The following is a 17,007-nucleotide window of genomic DNA, read 5'->3' on the forward strand; positions in this document are numbered from 1 at the left end:
TTCACAGTCAAGCTGAAGGTCATAGAATCTTAAGAATTACAAAGGACCTCAGAGGTCACTTGGTCATAGGTCATGGGGTTTAGAGCTACAAAGGTGCCTAGAGATCACCCAGTCCAACCTGTTTTGCAGATGAAGAACCAGGATAAGCCAAGAGTTTCAATAACTTGCCTGAGGTGTATTAAGGACTCCAGGAGACCCAGGCAATAAATGACAGTGCTCATATTCCAGTCCCCAGGTTTGTTCTACTAAACATAAGCTTCTTCAGTACTGACTTTGGAACCAGAGGACCTAAGTTTGACTCTCTTGCAGCTGTGCTACTTTCTACCTGTGCAATTTTATTTTTCCCCCTGGGCCTCAGTTTTGTTATCTATAAAATGAAGGAGTTAGAGGAGATGAGAATCCTTTCTTGGGCTCCACAGCTGACAGATAGAATGTCTATGTGAAATTGGATGGGGTGGGGGAAATTACAGCTTTATTTTCACTAGCTTCTAACTGAAATTTAGTACTTCCTTCTTTTTTATTTTTAAATTTTATTTATTTTATTTTGAACTTCAATAAAATAAGCATTTCCATAACATAGTAGAATAGAAAAAAAATGATTGCACATGAATGTAGGCAACAAACATGATTCTGAGAAAGGGTCCATAGGCTTCATCAGCCCACTGAAGGGGCCCACAACATAAATAAGTTTAAGATCCCCTGGATTAGAACAATCACTAAAGGACCTCCTAATTCTACTAGTGCCTAGCAGTGTCTTACATATAACCCATACATAATACATATGGAATGAATATATAGCACCTACCATGTGCCAGGTATGGTACTAAGTGCTTTTTTTATAATTGTCTCATTTGATGAATTGTTTGTTGAACTGAATTAACATATGTGAATATATATATACATATCAGATGAAAGACAGGGAGTCAAAGGAAGGACTTCAAAAAAAATTATTTTTAATTTCGTAAGACCTCCCTCTCTTGCCTAATCTAGAGGTGCAGGACTTACTCACACAGCCCAATCCCACTACTCATTTTCACCTGGGCTTTAACTTATTCTACTTCCATTTCCAGCCTGTTCACCCCTCCTTAGGCAACCAGGTACCTCCAATCCCCCTGCTCTCAGGGCCTCAACTATATCAGTGCTGAACATAGTGTAGACATCTGATCTGCACAGGCCCCAGTAGATCAGAACTCAAGAGATTTATTAGACTCAGTCTTGATGGAGCAAGGATTATAGGGTTGTTTCACCATGTCCAGATGAAAAGTTGACTTCTAGGGTGAGGGAAGAGGAGGCAGAACTTGGCAACCTCCTGATTTGACCCAGTCCCACTTGCCTGACGGCAAAGATCAACTTCTATACTACTTCCCTGGGTCCTGCAAAAAGAGCTGGAGGGCCCGAGGCTGTCAACAAGCAGGCGAGAGAAGCAGGTAGGATATACAGTGGTATACCATCATCATCATCTCACATTTAGGATCAGAGAATTAAGAACTAGGAGACACATTAAGGATCGTTTAATCCAACCATCTGATTTTAGTGCTGAGTCCACTGAGTTTACCTGAGTAGTAAATGGTAGAGCTGAATTGGAACCCAGGGCCTCTGATATCTAACACTCTTTCCACTATACCAAGTGGCATCTCCATCACTTTAAACTTTGGAGGGCTCTTTCCTTTCAATAATGGTACTAGATAGGTAATTCAAGTATTTTACAGATGAAGAAACTTAAGACTCAAACCAAAGGGACTTATGATCACAAAGCTAGTCAATCACAAAATTGGGATTTTAATTTCAGTCTTCTAACACTAAGCCCTATGGTTTTTTTCTCCTGGCATTGAGGGACTTGCCCTAACTAAACCCTCCCCAAGTGGTGGGAGATACTGGTGTAGCAGAGGTAATGAAAGCATCCCCAGGACTTTGACATACTCACTGCAACTGGGAGATTGGCCAGAGTAACCTACCAACATAGATAAAAGGCACTATGAATCAAGGGACTCCATGACAGCCTGGACACATCAGAAATCATGAGTTCTAATTCCACTCTTCTACTTAAATACTGAATGAGCCTAGACAAGTGACTTGATATTCTCAAGCTTCTAGTCACCTCAATGGAGACGCTTTAACCAAAGTAACTGGAACCCAGGACAAGTTTACTTTACTTGAGGACTGAAGATCCCTTAGGATAAAGGTTCTTAACTTGGAGTCCATGAACTTTAAAAAAAATGTTTTTGATAATTGTGTTTAATGTAATTGGCTTCCTTTGTAATCCTCTATTTTTTGTGATTTGGTGTATGTAAAAATATTATTCTGAAAAGGCTTCACCTGACTGTCAAAGGGGTCTGTAACATAAAAGAAGGCCAAGAATCTCTGTTGTAGGGTTTTCTGTGGTCCCTATCTTGTCCTCAGCTAATCTGCTCTGGGGGCTATATAATAACCTGAATACTTTCTTCAAAAAAGCCCACCTCTGACACATCTTGGCTGACTATGGGCAAATCACTTAACCTCAAAATAAATTCCATATACACTCTTTCCCCCAAACTTAAGAGATGGGTTTCAGAACAGTTAGATACATATCTGTATCAGGAAAGGGAGTTTCCTTTCCCAGAGTTCCTCATATCAACAAAATAACAACCTGAATTGAAACAAAATAAGCAAGCTACTTAGTAATATTCTTTTCCTCTCCTCCCCCCTTTCTTTCCAAACCTGCCTTTTCTCTAGTAGCTGGACCCATGCTACTAGAGGCAATGGGATAAGGAGAAGACAAACCAACTTTCCACCCTAAAATATTCAACAGGTTCTGTGGCCAGATGGTAAACAGTACTTGTGCCCAGGAGGGTGAAGACTTGGGCTATACCCAGGCTACTGTTGGCAGATGAAGTTCTTCATTATTGCTAGAAACTAGGCAGGCAGCCCCAAGAGATGCCTCTCTGCCTTCCTCGTGCTCCCAACTAAAAGATGAGACAGTGAGAGGATCCCATCTGTTTAGAATACAGGGATAATGAAGATGACATTGTTGCTTCAGTTACTTAAGAACTCTCATCTCTGTTCTGTTTCCAATTTCCACCCCTCACCACAATCTGACCTATTTCTCCACTCCTATCCCAAATCAATCTCAACCACCTAGCCCCAGCCACAGGAAGAGTCCAAAGGTTAGCACAGTAATGTATGTCCTTGCTTGTTATGGGGACTAAATTCCATTCCCACTGCTGGGGATACAGATCAAAGTGCACATCTTGATATTCTGCAAAGAGCAGAATCTCTGGCCAGGGGAATGACAGGAGTCAACTCTAAATATGAAAGATGGCCCAATGTTATCATCAGCATCCTCCAGTAGTAGATAAGGGACCCCACCTCCTCTATGAGATGGCAGCTGGCTAGCACAGTAGAGAATGGACCCATAAGCAAAAAGACCTAAGTTCAAATCCATTCTCAGACACTGGCCAGCTGTGTGACCCTGGGCAGGTCACTTAACCTTAGTTTCCTTATCTGCAAAATGGAGATAATAATAGTACTTACCTCTCAGTACTGTTGTGAGGAAAAAATATCTTCAAAGTACTTTGTCAACTTTAAAAAATACTATGTAATGCTAATCATTACTGTAGCAATGATGACGAGGAAGATAAAACTGGCCACCCCAGCCCATATTGATTTCTTCCCTCCTATCATCTCCCATCACACTTAACTTCTGTACAACTTGTTGAGTATTTAAGTAATATTTAAAGCTAATAACTGATATATATGTCCCTCTTATCTCCCCTACAGACTAACCAAGGGACAGACTGTGTCATGCATCTGCTCTCCTCACAGTACTGTGTATATTCTAGGTTAGGGGTGGGGAACCTGTGGCCTCAAGGTCACATGTGGCCCTCTAGGTCTTTAAGTGAGGCCCTTTGACTGAATCCAAACTGCACAAAACAAATCCCCTTAATAAAAGGATTTATTCTGTACAACTTGGACTCAGTCAAAAGGCCATATCTGAGGATCTAGAAGGTGACATGCGACCTTGAGGCTGCAGGTTGCCCACCCCTGTTCTAGATATTAAGAAAACATCCAAATGAATAAATTAGAGCCAGGAACATGGATGACCCCAACCAAAATATTTTATAAAGAAGGTAAGAAGGAGCTAAAGAGATTAAATGACTTTGTCTCAAGTCCATTCAGAAAACTAAGAGTAGATCTGGGGTAAAGACTCAGGTCTCCTAAATCCTCAGCCCAGCACTCTCTCTCCAATGTTGGCTGCCTTTTCTTTTTTCATACTAAACAAAAAGAGATCTTAGTATATCCCTGAGCTGTGTTGTTCAGCAAACCTTCCAGGCAGTATTTCAATTCAATTTCACTTACATTTATTGACTATGCCCCAGGAATCATGTATCAGGCACCTCAGATACAAAGACAAAAGAGAAAACCTGAACCTGACCTCAAGCAGCTTATATTCTCCTGAGAGATACAACATTTAAGTAGGTACCAGGTGAAAATGAGGAAAGACTGCTAAGGATTTTAAGAGGTGGAGGTGTACTCCAGGTCTTAGGAGAAGCCCATGTAAGACATGGGGGAAGGAAATGGATATGTCAAGTTCAGAGCACAGCAAATAGGCTGATTTGGCAGGAAAATAGAATGTATGCAGGGGAGCAATGTGAAACAAATCCAAAAAGACAGGTTCTAATTAGACTGTGAGAAGTTTCAAGTTAGAGGAGCTTGTATTTTATCTCATGGGTGATAGGGAGCCACTGAAAGTTCATGACTCATATCCATGCTTTAGGAAGATCACTTTGGCAGTTTTGTGAAATATGGACTGGAGAGGAGAAATACCAATTAGGAGCATTCTATAGTGGTCGAAGTAAGCAGTGATGAGGACTTAATCTAGGGTGGTGGCCAGATGGAGACATATGCCCAGTGACATGACTGTCGCATAAGGGATGTTGTTGAGGGTGAATGAATGGGGGACCTATGAGATCTCTAATATGAGAACACTAAGAGGACCAAACCCTAGGAGGGTAGTGGGATGCAGGTGGGGGGAGGAAAGGATGGCAGGAAAAACTTCTCAGAACACGAGAACTGTCTCAGGTCTGGAGGGCTTTGTAAGGACTCCTAGGCAGAGGCAAACACTGCAATAATGGGAGAGGGAAGGCAGCCTTACCGTGTTAGCCATGGTTTCTGGTGGTGCACACAAGCTGCAAAAAAAAAAAAAAGAGAAAAATATAGAAATTAAAACCGCTTTCCATCCACTGCCTCTAGTCTCTACCCTTCCACTGAAAAGAAGAAAGGAGAGGGGAAGTTAGCAGCATAGAGCCAGAGCAGGAAGCTTAGCAAGACTTACCTGCAGTGATATAACCCTGAATGACTGGGACACTACCTTGCTTCCCCTACCCCTTTCCAGGGGCTTTTTATGTGCTGGTTGAATTGGGGAGGAGGAAACTGACTCTCAGGAATTCTCCTCTGATAGTTTTCTTTGGGGGCCCAATCTCATTTCCATCCTCTACTACCTGGCCATGGGGAACATGGTGCCCCATTTCCAGGAGGGAAGGCTCCTCTTTATCAGTGTGAGGAGTGTGGAAACCCAACACTATCAAATGTCACTGCTAGAAGGGACCTTCAAGATCATCTAGTCTGACCTCTTCATTTTGTAGAGATAGAAACTGAGTTATAGAAAGAAGTGACTTGACCAAGGTCATCATACATCAATGTTAAAACATTAAAAAAAAAAACTTGATTTTTCTTTTAAACAACTTTCCCCTACATAGTGCAGCTAAGTGGCACAGTAGATAGAGCACTAAGCCTAGAGTAAGAATCTAAGCTAAAATCCAGCCTCAGACACTAGCTGTATAACCCTGGAGAAGTCATGTAACCTATTTACCTCAGTTTCCTCAACTGTAAAATGGGGATAATAACAGCACTGACCTTGAAGGTTTGTGGTGAGGATTAAGCAAGATAATATTTATACAGTACTTAGCAGTGTCTGGCACATAGTAGGCTCTTAATAAATGCTTAATCTCTTCCCTTTTGTACACAGTGAGTTAGTCCTCATAAAAGATAAAGGGAGAAAAGCTAGTTATAATAAAACTAACCTATTTAATGAGTAAAACATAAGAGACTAGAGATTCTTAACTATAGTCCACGGATGCCCAAAGAGTTCATTGATAGTTTTAGGAGTAGGGTAGGGGTATCCATGAATTTGAATGGGGAAAAAAAATTATACTTTTTCTTTTCACTAACCTGTAGCTAAAATTGAGCATTTCCTTTAATTATGATTTTTTTAATTCCAAGAAGAGGTCCCTGAATTTAATCAGACTGCCTAAGGGATCCATGACATAGAAAAGGTTAAGAAACCCTGTTATAGGAACTATACCTGTAGTTCCCCATGTCTGCAAAGAAAAGAGTAAGGTGAGTTCTCTCATTTCTTTTCTAGGGCCAAGCTTGTTCACTATCATTATACATCATTCAGTATCACTGATCAAGAAAGTTGGTAGCAGAGTTGGAACTCAAAACCAAGTTTCTTTATTTCTAGACTAAAGTTCTTTCCACAGTTCCATGTTGCTTCCAGGCATCCCAGCCATGACCCATGTTCAATTGCCTGGGATGAATTTAGTCCTGGATCTACACTGAAACCAAGAGTAATTCTATTTCAATTCTAGTGGTACAGATTGTACAAGAGCTCTCTCTGCACATTACACCCTCCCTGCTGGCCCCCTAACTCTTTCCATTCCCCTCATTGTCTGGATTACCCCAATCAGGGGCCTCAGCTCTGCTGAAACCAGAAATCAGAGGGTGCTATTTAGATGGGGGAGGGAGAACCCAAGCAACCAAAGCCCCAGGAAACCCTGCTCTGTTTCCCCAGCAACACTCAGGAGGAACTGAAAACACTAGTGTTTTTATGTTCCAAATCTTCAACTCCTCCCCCCACACAGAGGCCCAGGAGTGGGGGGCGGGGGGAGGAGGTAGGCATAAATTAGCTCTGGTACATATGAGGAGGGAATAGGAGAGGCACAGATCAAGACTCAAGAATGAATTAGCCCTTAGACATCATCTGATCCTTCAAGGGGCTGAGCGCTCCCACCCTGCCCAGCACCCGACACAGCTTTCCCTTGGCCACATAGCTGGAAAATTCAGTAATGGCCCTAGTCCAGAGTGAGTAAATGAAGCCATCTGGGTAAAAGCCCCTTTCTAGAGGAAAGAGGGCTCAGAGATAGGCTCTCTTATCTCAACGAGCTAAACTTGCAAACTCAGAGTTGGGCAGAAAGGACATACTCTTCCAAAGTGGGAAAACCCAGGACACCCCTCCAGGGGAAAGCTGAAAGGCAGTACTGGCTCCCAGGCCCCACATCGGGGAGAGAATCCTCTTCTCTCCATGGATTTATAGCAGACTGCTCAAGTCTCCAACAACACAGTCCCATTCCCTCCATCTTGTCTGGGGTCCTCCTTTTTTTTCCTTTCCTTTCCCCCATCACCTTCCTCAATAGGAATTTTTCTGCATACCGCTCTTGGACAAGACAGTCATTGATTTGTGACTTTGGACAAATCATTGTCTTTTCTGGGTCTCAGTTTCCTCACCTGTAGAATGGGGGAAGGGAGCTTTAATGGACAAGATGATCTCTAAATTCCCATCCACATCTGAAAAGCTATTATTTGTGCTCCTACGCTATTAAAGGCCAACGTCCATCAGAACTACTGGTGGCCTAGGCCTTGAATTTACATCCTTTGTTGCTAGGACCCAAACTCTTTGATTTTGTCCTCTTTTCCACTACATATCTCCATACAGCTATTTCCTTCCCCACATTTAAAAGAAATGTAGGAGGGCTGGGCCTCATTTCTAGATTACCCACATAGGATCTGCAGGACCTCTCAGTCTCCCTGTCCCCAGCTGCTATTTTATTTTCTGAAAGACAAAGATCTGTGTTTCACCCTGGTCCCTACAGCCCATCCCCACACTGACCCACATATCCTGTGGTAGTGTTGTGTATGGATGATATGTGGGTGAAGGAGCAGGAGGAGAGATGAAGAGGACTGAGGGGATTTTCTACCAATGATGGCTGGCCCAGGGGATACCAAGGGATTGAGGTGCAAGAGAAAGTTTATCTTGAAAGGTGTAGGAGGGATAAGCATCAGCCAGAGCCGTGGCAAGGAAAGAAAGAAAACAACAAAAACTTTCCTCAACCCTAGAGAGGAATAACATTCTCTCTCTCTCTCTCTCTCTCTCTCTCTCTCTCTCTCTCTCTCTCTCTCTCTGTATATGTATATGTATATGTACATGTATTTTCTTTAAAGAGCCTTCTAAGAACCCAAGATCCTGGAAAGGATCTCAAAATCTACCACCCAGAATGTCAAGGGCAGGAAGAGACTTCAGAGATCATCTGGTTCAGCTTCCTCATATCCTGGTAATAGTGAATTGACTATAGTCACTAGTGACTGACTATAATAGTGACTAGCCCTGAAATTAGGAAAGACCACACACAAGTGACTTAACCTTTTTGAGCCTCAGTTTCCCCATCTGCAAAATAAATCAGTACACTAAAGATCTATGCCTGTCTCAATATAGATAAAACTAATTACTTAGTATAACAGTTCTCAAACTTTTTGGTCTCGGGACCCTTTTATGCTCTTAAAAACTATTTGAAGATCTCCCTCCAACAGTTTTAGTTTATGTGGATGACATCTATATTTATTGTATTCAGAAATTAAAATCTTAGCTTTGGGGAAATGGTTTTGATTGAGAGTCCCAATGGACCCCAAACCACATTTTCAGAACTGCTGAGTTAGCAGAATAAGGCCTAGAGAGTGGCCTGTGGCTCAGAGATGATACGTGATTTGCTGATAGGAAAGAAGTGCATTTTCCTGGTTCCAAGTCCAGTTGTCCCCATCTGTGAAATGGGACAACAGAATCAGGAGTACTGTCCCCTCTCCAAGTAGGGTAAAAATTATTTTGTTTTAGTATTTGTATCCCTGGTAGATTGTAGGAATTAAATAAATACTTACAAATTGATAGACCTCAGAGAGTGGTTTTGAGGATTCAGTGAGAATGCATATAAGGCATTTTGCAAACCTTAAAGTGTTCTGGAAATATCAGTTAATTGTTTTTAAGAGAAAGAAAGTTAGAGCCAGCTAGAAGTGCTTGAGGATTCATAACCAGTTTATTTTTCCCTCCCCCATCTCCTTCAGTAACTGAAGAATAATCAGAACAGTCTCTGCATTAAAAAAAAAATGCTTTGGGAATGTCTCACTTGAAAAATCCAGATCAATGCTACTCTTGGCTCAGGGCCTTCAAGTGAAGGCCTCGCTCTGGTTTCTTAGAGAGCAGCTGGCTGCTTGTTGTCACAGGTTAGAGCTAAATAGGGCCCTCTGTGTAAGCAAACCTTTCCCTTTCCTGGGCCTCTGTTTCTATAAATTATTAATATCTCCCTCAGTTATAGAAATCGGGGCAAAAATAAGAAATGAGTTATAAGGCTCATGTGAATCTGGAGAATTGGGGGGAAAGGCCCCCCAGGTCTGCTCTGTTAGTGCCCTGGCCATGCCCTCACTGCACAGAGTCCTTAATTTAGAGAAGATGGCTAGTGATGAGTGGTCAAATAACTCAAGTCAGACTGGACCCCAGAGCTGGGAGTAGAGAAGTCAGGATACAAATCATCCCTGAATAGCCTTTCTTACCCAGATTCGAGTCATCAGAATGGTTAGCTTTGGGGAAAGCTGGCAGCTAAGTACTTAAGGCTGGGGGGAGGGCCCCCAAAATACCAATAGTTCTACCCAATCTATCTCCTCTATAGTGCACTGAAATCCAAAATAGGTATGCTTGGGGCTATCCACTCCAAAATTAACCAAGGGATTAGGAACATGGAAAATCCAGCTATACCCAAGCCAGAAAGTTAATACAGCTCCACACTATTAGGGCCTGCCTCCTTACCTGAATTCCCTAAAGATATAGAAAGACCTTTTTGGGAAGATGCAAAACTCAAACTCCTCTCCATTCTACACCATAACTACTCCTGGGTTCCTGGGGAATGAGAGAAGTCTCAAAGGATTGGTAGAGGACTCCCAAGAAAGGGATGAATCCCAGATCTACAAATAAAACCCCAAATCTCTCCTCTTAACCCCAGATCCTAATTTTCCACTGCAGTTAGGCATCTTCACCAGAAGATGCGCCAGGGACATATTAAACTCAGTTTGTCCAAAACTGAATGTTCACCTATGTTAATTATGTTAATGAGAGTTAAAGATCTTCCTCATCCATTAATGGACCTGCCCACTAAGGGAAGCTTGATTAGGAGAGATGTTTTGTAGGAAGGCCCACACTTTTTGTTAATTTCTAACTTCTTAATTTCTCAAAGGTCTGGATGCCCTCTGGCTCTGAAAATTGTATATATACTGGGAGTTAAGGTTCTTGTTTGGGGGCTTACTCATTGGAAGTGTTTGTTTGGCCAGTCAAGGAGCCACTCCCCCTTTGAAAACCCAGATGTTGGTGTTTTTCTCTGGTAACTCCATATGTACAGTCGGACAGTTGGATCTGTCTGTTGATCTGTGATGTATGTGTTGCTTATGGTCAAATAGTTGGAAGCCCTGTCTGTTGGTCTTTCCATTTGTAATTTCTGTTTATATTTTCCCTGAAGTTAACAGTGCTTTTCCCCCGAACTAGGTGAATGACATATGTGCTTGATTAAAATGATTGTTGACCCCTCCTTTTAGAAAAGCAGATCTAAGAACCTATACAGCAGGCCCTCCTGTCTATGCTGGCATCCTTGCCATTACATTACACAATAACATGCCTCTCCTAATTATACTGGCAGCACTGGTCTTCTAGTTATCCAGGCTCCAAACATCATTTTGAGTCTTCTCTCTCCTTCATTCTACTCTTATATCCAGCTGATACCTCCTACAGATTCTGCTAATGCATATTTCAAGTCCATCCCACTCCCTTTTCCATTTAATGAAGCAACCATGCCAATACAGGCTCTTCCTATAATTCCCTGATTACCTCTCATAGGATCAAAGATTTAGATTGGAAGAGACTTTAAAGGTTATCGAGCTTAACCTTCTCTTTACAGATGAGGAAATGTAGGTACAGAGTGGTGAAATGACTTGACCAAGGTCATATATTCATCATCAGAAGTAGGATTTTCTAACTTTAGTTTTGTGTGCTATCCATTATACCATCTAGCTACCTATTTCTTTATTCATTGTATTCCCCATTAGAATGTAAGTTTCTTGGCAGCAGGGACCATATTTGCCTTTCTTTGAACCTCCCAGGACTTCAAATGGTGCCTAATACACTGTAAAGGTTTAATAAATGCTTGTTGACCAATTCCACTATACTTTTAATAAATTCCTAACTGGGCTCCATGCCTCCAGGCTTTTCTTCTCCAATACATCCTTTACACAGCTATCAAAGTCATCTTCCTAAAGCAAAGCTTTGACACGTCACTCTATTACCACTGAGGAGAAGGATAAAATATAAATTTCTTGATCCGGCCCTTAAGGCCATCTAACATCTTGGTCCAATCGGCCTTTCTAAGCTTCTTTCATTATCCTGTTCTTCTTAATGCATTCTACACTCCAGCCTCCATGTATTCAGAGGCAAGCCAAACCACACTTCAATAGAAAACCTTCTTCCTTCGAGGTCCAGCTCAGGTATTATTTCCTCCATGCAGTATTCCCAGATTCCTCTGAGAACTGCGCTCCTCCCCTCAAATTTTTTCTAAATGCTGTGTCTGGATTTCTCACTTACCTTCACTATATTCTATCTGACGGTCTTTGAGGAGACCAGAAAATAAACCTCCTTCTTTGCAGATGTGGGGGACTGTCAGTGTGAAATATTGCATATAATGTCAGATTTGGTTGATGTCTTTATTAGTTTTTCCTGTGCCACATTCTCCTCCCTTCCCCTTTTTCTTTTTTTATTCTATTACTAGAGCTGGTTAATAGGTAGAAGTTAGGGAGGGATATATCCGGACAATAATGGTAACATTAAATAAATTGTATCAATTTTTTTTTTTTAAAAGCTCCCTGAGAACAGAGATCATTATTTCTCAGCTCTATATTACTATTCCTGATTGGAGTACCTGGTACCTAGAAGGTGATTAATAGAAGTTTGTTTAATTGAATTTGCTACCTAGTGGAGAATTGAGGAAAGGGGCTGGGCAAAAAAGGGTGCAAGTCACACCCTAGGCTGCAGCCACACCCAAGAAATGCCATCTTAGCAGTCACCTTCCTTTGTATCTCCAACACTTAGCATTAAACCTGGCACATAGAAGACTTTAAGAATTGTTTGTTGACTTGACTTGGTAGATGAGATCCCTTGACTTCTCCTGGGACATCCAAATCAGCATTTAATATTAGGTGCCTACTTGTCCACGAAACTAAGCTATATAGCTATAGCATTGAGAGGTTAAACATTTTGGCAGGGTCACAGAATCAGAAAGTTTCCGAGGCAGGATTGGAGCTCAGATCTTCTTGGCTCCAAGGCCAGTTCTTTATCTGCTATGCCAGGCTGCCCCTATGCATCGAGGAATACAAAACCAAAATAAAAACAATTCCTGCCCCTAAGGAGTTTATATTTTACTAACACCCGTCCCGGATTACTGCAGCTTGGCCCTGCAACATGCCCCACCCTGAGTTACAAGGAGACTCAGGAATCAACCTGAAGAGAAGGGGCATGGGATTTCCCCTTCCAGTTCTGCTTTCCTCCCTGACCAGAACCACCCTCCCATCACCACACAGCTGTCTCTCTTTCCCAGGAAACAACAAATATTTCCCATGTGTCTCCCAGCTGCCAAATGGCCTCTGCACAAATGGAAGAAGTCAAATGAATTATTGGGGTTTGCAGTGGGAGTGGGGGATGGGGGCAAGACAAAGACAGCTGGGCTGTTTTCCCAGCTGCAGGGAAGATACAGGGCTCCCTACCAAGATGGTGTTCATCTGAAAAAGTGAACAAATTAGGCTATCACAATATACTGAGCTAACAGGAAAAGTCTAGATCCCTGAATCAAGCAGCCAAAGGGTGGGGAGACTCTTCTAGACTAAACCAAGCCCCAGCCAGTCTCCAGCTTTCATAAATCGCTGAGACATATATCCAAATTTGGAATTGACCTTGAGGAAGCCAAGGGGGTTTTAGAAGCAAGGATAGGAGAAACAGTTGCTTCTAAAGAATCGCGCGCCTCGGCAGTCCCCCCAGCTCCTGCCCCACCCCTATAGATATCTTGTTTCTTTTCAGCAAGAGTGCCCTGGAAGTCCAATCTGGGGGATTCCCCGCCCCCCAATCCAATTCCACCTACAGCACAATTCAGATTTTTCTTCTTCCCTATCGCCAAGGCAGCCCCTTATCCCCAAACACGTTGCAGGGCAAATGTGGGAAGTCTCCAGAAGGCCAGAAACCAAGATGTGATGGACAGAGGAACATCCTTGATGATTCAGAGTTTAGAAAAGGTTGTGGTCCTGTACTCCTTACAGAGTACTGAGAATCAGTGCCCCATACTTATACAGTTCCAGTCCCTCCCAACCCCCTGTCTGGCATTTAGCCACAGCCTTCCTTCCCATCCCTTTCCCCTTACGCTTCACAGATGCTTTCAATCAAGCAAAATTCAGTCTAGCATGGCAATGCTAAACCAATGCTCTCCCACTGCAAATTACCTGGGTGACCCTGAGCAAGTTACCCGATCTCTTTGGGTCTAAATTTCAGCTGTAAAACGGGAATATAATACTTATGCTCCTTACCCCAGAAGGATGATCAGAATGCAGTTTGTTGAAACACACTTCTCAAAGCGCTATGTAAACGTGAGTTACTACAGATGGATGCAGAGGGGGAAATGACTTGCTCAAGGTCACAAAGCCAATCACTGGCGTGGAGAGGGTACCCATGTTTCCCAATTCCTATTCTGGAATCTTTGCTACACTTTGCATCAGAAAATACCTCCTTCAACACCAATCACCAAAGCCCCAGCGCCTCTTTTCAATCCACCCCTACCCACCCTCACCTTCTGGAACAGCTAGTTTCGCCTGCAGCAGCGGATTTGCGCCAATGCGCTGGCGGAGAGTAGTCGGTGCCACACCCAGCCCCGGCCCCCTTCCAGCTCTAGTTACTGCGGCCTCGGACTGCCTGGCCCTCCCGCCTCCTTCCATCTGCTCTGACACCCCTCCCCCACGCCCCCCAGCCTCAGCCCGAGCACACAAAGCTCTAGAAAGCAGAGAAATGAACAACTACTTCGAGGATGAAACGTTCTGTGCCCCCGACCCTGCCCGGCGGGTGTGGGCTCCTCCAGTCTGGGTGTATCCCATGCCAGCTGTGGCTGGACTCCCTCTGATCGCCCTTTCTTCTCCATTCCCTTCTGTTCCTCAAGCTCCCGATCCAGACGGGCGGGCTGGCCACCCCCCACTCACCGAGAAGAACTGCCTGTCCTGCGGGGCCAAGGGAGCTCTCCAGGCGGCTGAGCTGGGAGCGTGAGGAGGGACAGTGCGAGGAAGAGCCTGCGCTTCGCAGCACACAGCGGAGGAGGCCACCCAGGACTGCGGCTCAGCTGTCCCTCAGCAGGCTCTTCAGTCGCCTCCGCCTCCTCCCGGCCCCCCCTCCCCTCCAGCAGCTGCCACGTGTTCCAGGATCAACCAATCCCAGCTGGGACCCTCGGCCCTCCCCCAACCTCTCACTGCCAGGGGTCTAGCACCAGGCAGGGGCTGGGACTAGAGACCCTGGCTAACTTTTGTTCCCGTGCTCCAGGGTTTCCGTTATTCGCTCTTTCGCCTTCTGATGGTATTGCATCATCAAACATAAGGACCTAGAGGTAGTTGCTCCCTAGCGTCACGGAGGCTGTCCCAGAGGAAAGGATTACCTGATTGTGGCAAGGTTCACCTGATTCTCCTAGTGGGGGTGAGGGGGTGGGGGTGGGGACTGATGCTGTTAATTGCTATGAACTCTGGAAAACTACAAGGTTTTCCAGGGAACTTCATTAACCCAACCACACACACTGGAAAAACAAGGTGGATGAAAAACAAAACATATTGCTCAGATTAAGGCATAAGTTTTGACCGAGAGGTTTTTTGGAGTTAGTCCATTAATAGTGTTTTAAGACTTGAAGATACATTAATTATTATTTATTCCAAACTTTTCATTCTAAGACTCAAGTCAAATGTACTTATGTGCATTCCAAAGCACCTACTATGCTAAGCTGGAAATACAAAGAAAGGGGAAAAAAAACCAGTTCCTGTCCTCAAGGAGTTCACAGTCTAATGGAAGACAATATGCAAACAACTGTGTACAAACATAATTTACACAGAATAGATTGAAGATAGAAAGGGAAGGCACTAGCGTTATTAGGCACCAGGAAAGGCTTCTTGCAGAAAGTGGAAATTTTAGTTAAGACTTGAAGGAAGTTGAGGAAACTAGAAGATAGAGATGAGGAGGGAGAGAATTCCAGAGAATTGGGAGATGTTGGAGTGTCTTGCGGAAGAAATTAGGAAGGCTAATGTCAGCAGATCATAGAGTATCTAAGGGGAGAAAGGTGTAAGAAGCTGGAAAGGTAGGGATTATGAAGGGCTTTAAAAGCCAAATATGATTTTGCATTTGATCCTGGAGCTAACAGAGAGTCACTGGAGTTTATTGAATAGGGGATGATATGGTTAGACCTGAACTGTAGGAAGATAACTGAACGGAGGATGTGCTGGGGTTGGGGAAGACTTAAGGCAGAAAGATCATCCAGAAAACTATTGCAAGAATCCAGGAGTGAGGTAATGGGGGCCTACACCAGAGTGGTGACAATGGCAAAGGAGAGGAGGGGTAGTTTATGAGAGATATTCCAAAGACTGAATCAAAAGGACTTGTCAATGGATTGGAAATTTCAATTTTACCTTCTCAAGACTTTCAGGTTCCTTCTTGTCGCCATGCCCATAAAGCCCAGGACTCTCCATTATCCCCCTTCTCTGTCACATCTTGGTTCTTCTTTTGCTGTATGCTTGCTCCAGCCACTTGAATCCATACACTAAGAATCTCTTCATACACCATGTACCAATGGTGAGAATAGACAATGATAACCTATTTTTCCACATTCCAATTAGGAATCATAGCATTTTAGAGCTTGAAGGGACTTCTTTTAGATCGTTCTTGCTTTGGTCCAAGAATCTAGTTCAGCATTTCCCAACTCCCAGTATCGGACAAATTTTTTCCACTCCTCAATACTTTTAATACCAAAAGGTCCTTAATTCTTAAAAGCTATAAATTTTAAAAAACTGACTTCTTTTGCTCTCTCTCTTCCTTCATATTGTTGTTTCTAGTACCAGCTCCTTCATTCTGCCTGATGTCCATTACTCACTCTCTCAACGGGAACGACTGGTTAAGAAGATGGCATTTGATAATGGGATTTGAATTTCTGGATAGTGGCTTAGATTATCAGAGTGATGATCTCTTGGCTAGAGATGGAAGGCACCTAACAAGGACTGGTAAAAATGTATTTGCATGGAGTCTTGCTAATCTAAATCAAAAGAACAGAAGGGATCCCTTTCCAGCAAATTGTTAAAATGCTCATCACAGAAGAACCAAAGATTATTTTTTGATCACCAAAGTTGAATTTAAGCTTCTTGACAGCATGAAATTTTTTGGTTTCTTTGTCTTTGCATTCCCAGTGTCTGGCATTGTCTTTGCCTCTATTAGTCACTCAATATGGGCGGCAAAGTGATACAGTGAATAGAGCACAGGGTTTGGAGTCAGGAAGACTCATCATGAGTTCAAATCTGGCCTCAGACACTTATTAGCTGTGTGAACTTAGGCAAGTCCTGTTTGTCTTAGATGCTCATCTGTAAAAATGAGCTGGAGGAGGAAAGGGCAAACCACTCCAGTAGCTCTGCCAAGAAAACCCCAAATGGGGTCATGAAGAGTCAGGCACAACTCAAACTGAACGCAGTACAAAAATATAATACAAAGCCACTGAATAAATATGAGCTGAATTAAGAGAGAAAACTGCCTGAATATATTGAGGGAATAAGATATGATTGAGAGTAGTTGCAATGTAGGAAAAATTACAGAAGAGGTGACCAGAAATTGATGGG

General features: G+C 43.1%; 1 protein-coding gene across 2 annotated transcripts in view; it reads right to left on the minus strand.

Moving 5' to 3' along the window:
- Nucleotides 1-14,726, minus strand: part of ANXA6 (annexin A6) — a 58,611-nt gene extending 43,885 nt beyond the window's left edge. Inside the window, exons 1-2 of one of the 2 annotated variants that reach the window (XM_072630752.1) lie at nucleotides 14,353-14,726; nucleotides 5,132-5,165 (exon numbers count right to left, since the gene is read on the minus strand). In XM_072630752.1, coding sequence (XP_072486853.1) covers nucleotides 5,132-5,143 — 12 coding nt within the window. In that variant the 5' untranslated portion in view covers nucleotides 5,144-5,165; nucleotides 14,353-14,726. The remainder of the gene's footprint in view (nucleotides 1-5,131; nucleotides 5,166-14,352) is intronic. The other variant, XM_072630753.1, reaches the window with a different exon arrangement.
- Nucleotides 14,727-17,007: the final 2,281 nt, after the last annotated feature.

The sequence above is a fragment of the Notamacropus eugenii genome, chromosome 1, assembly GCF_028372415.1.
Source record: "Notamacropus eugenii isolate mMacEug1 chromosome 1, mMacEug1.pri_v2, whole genome shotgun sequence".
Classification (NCBI taxonomy): Eukaryota; Metazoa; Chordata; class Mammalia; order Diprotodontia; family Macropodidae; genus Notamacropus; species Notamacropus eugenii.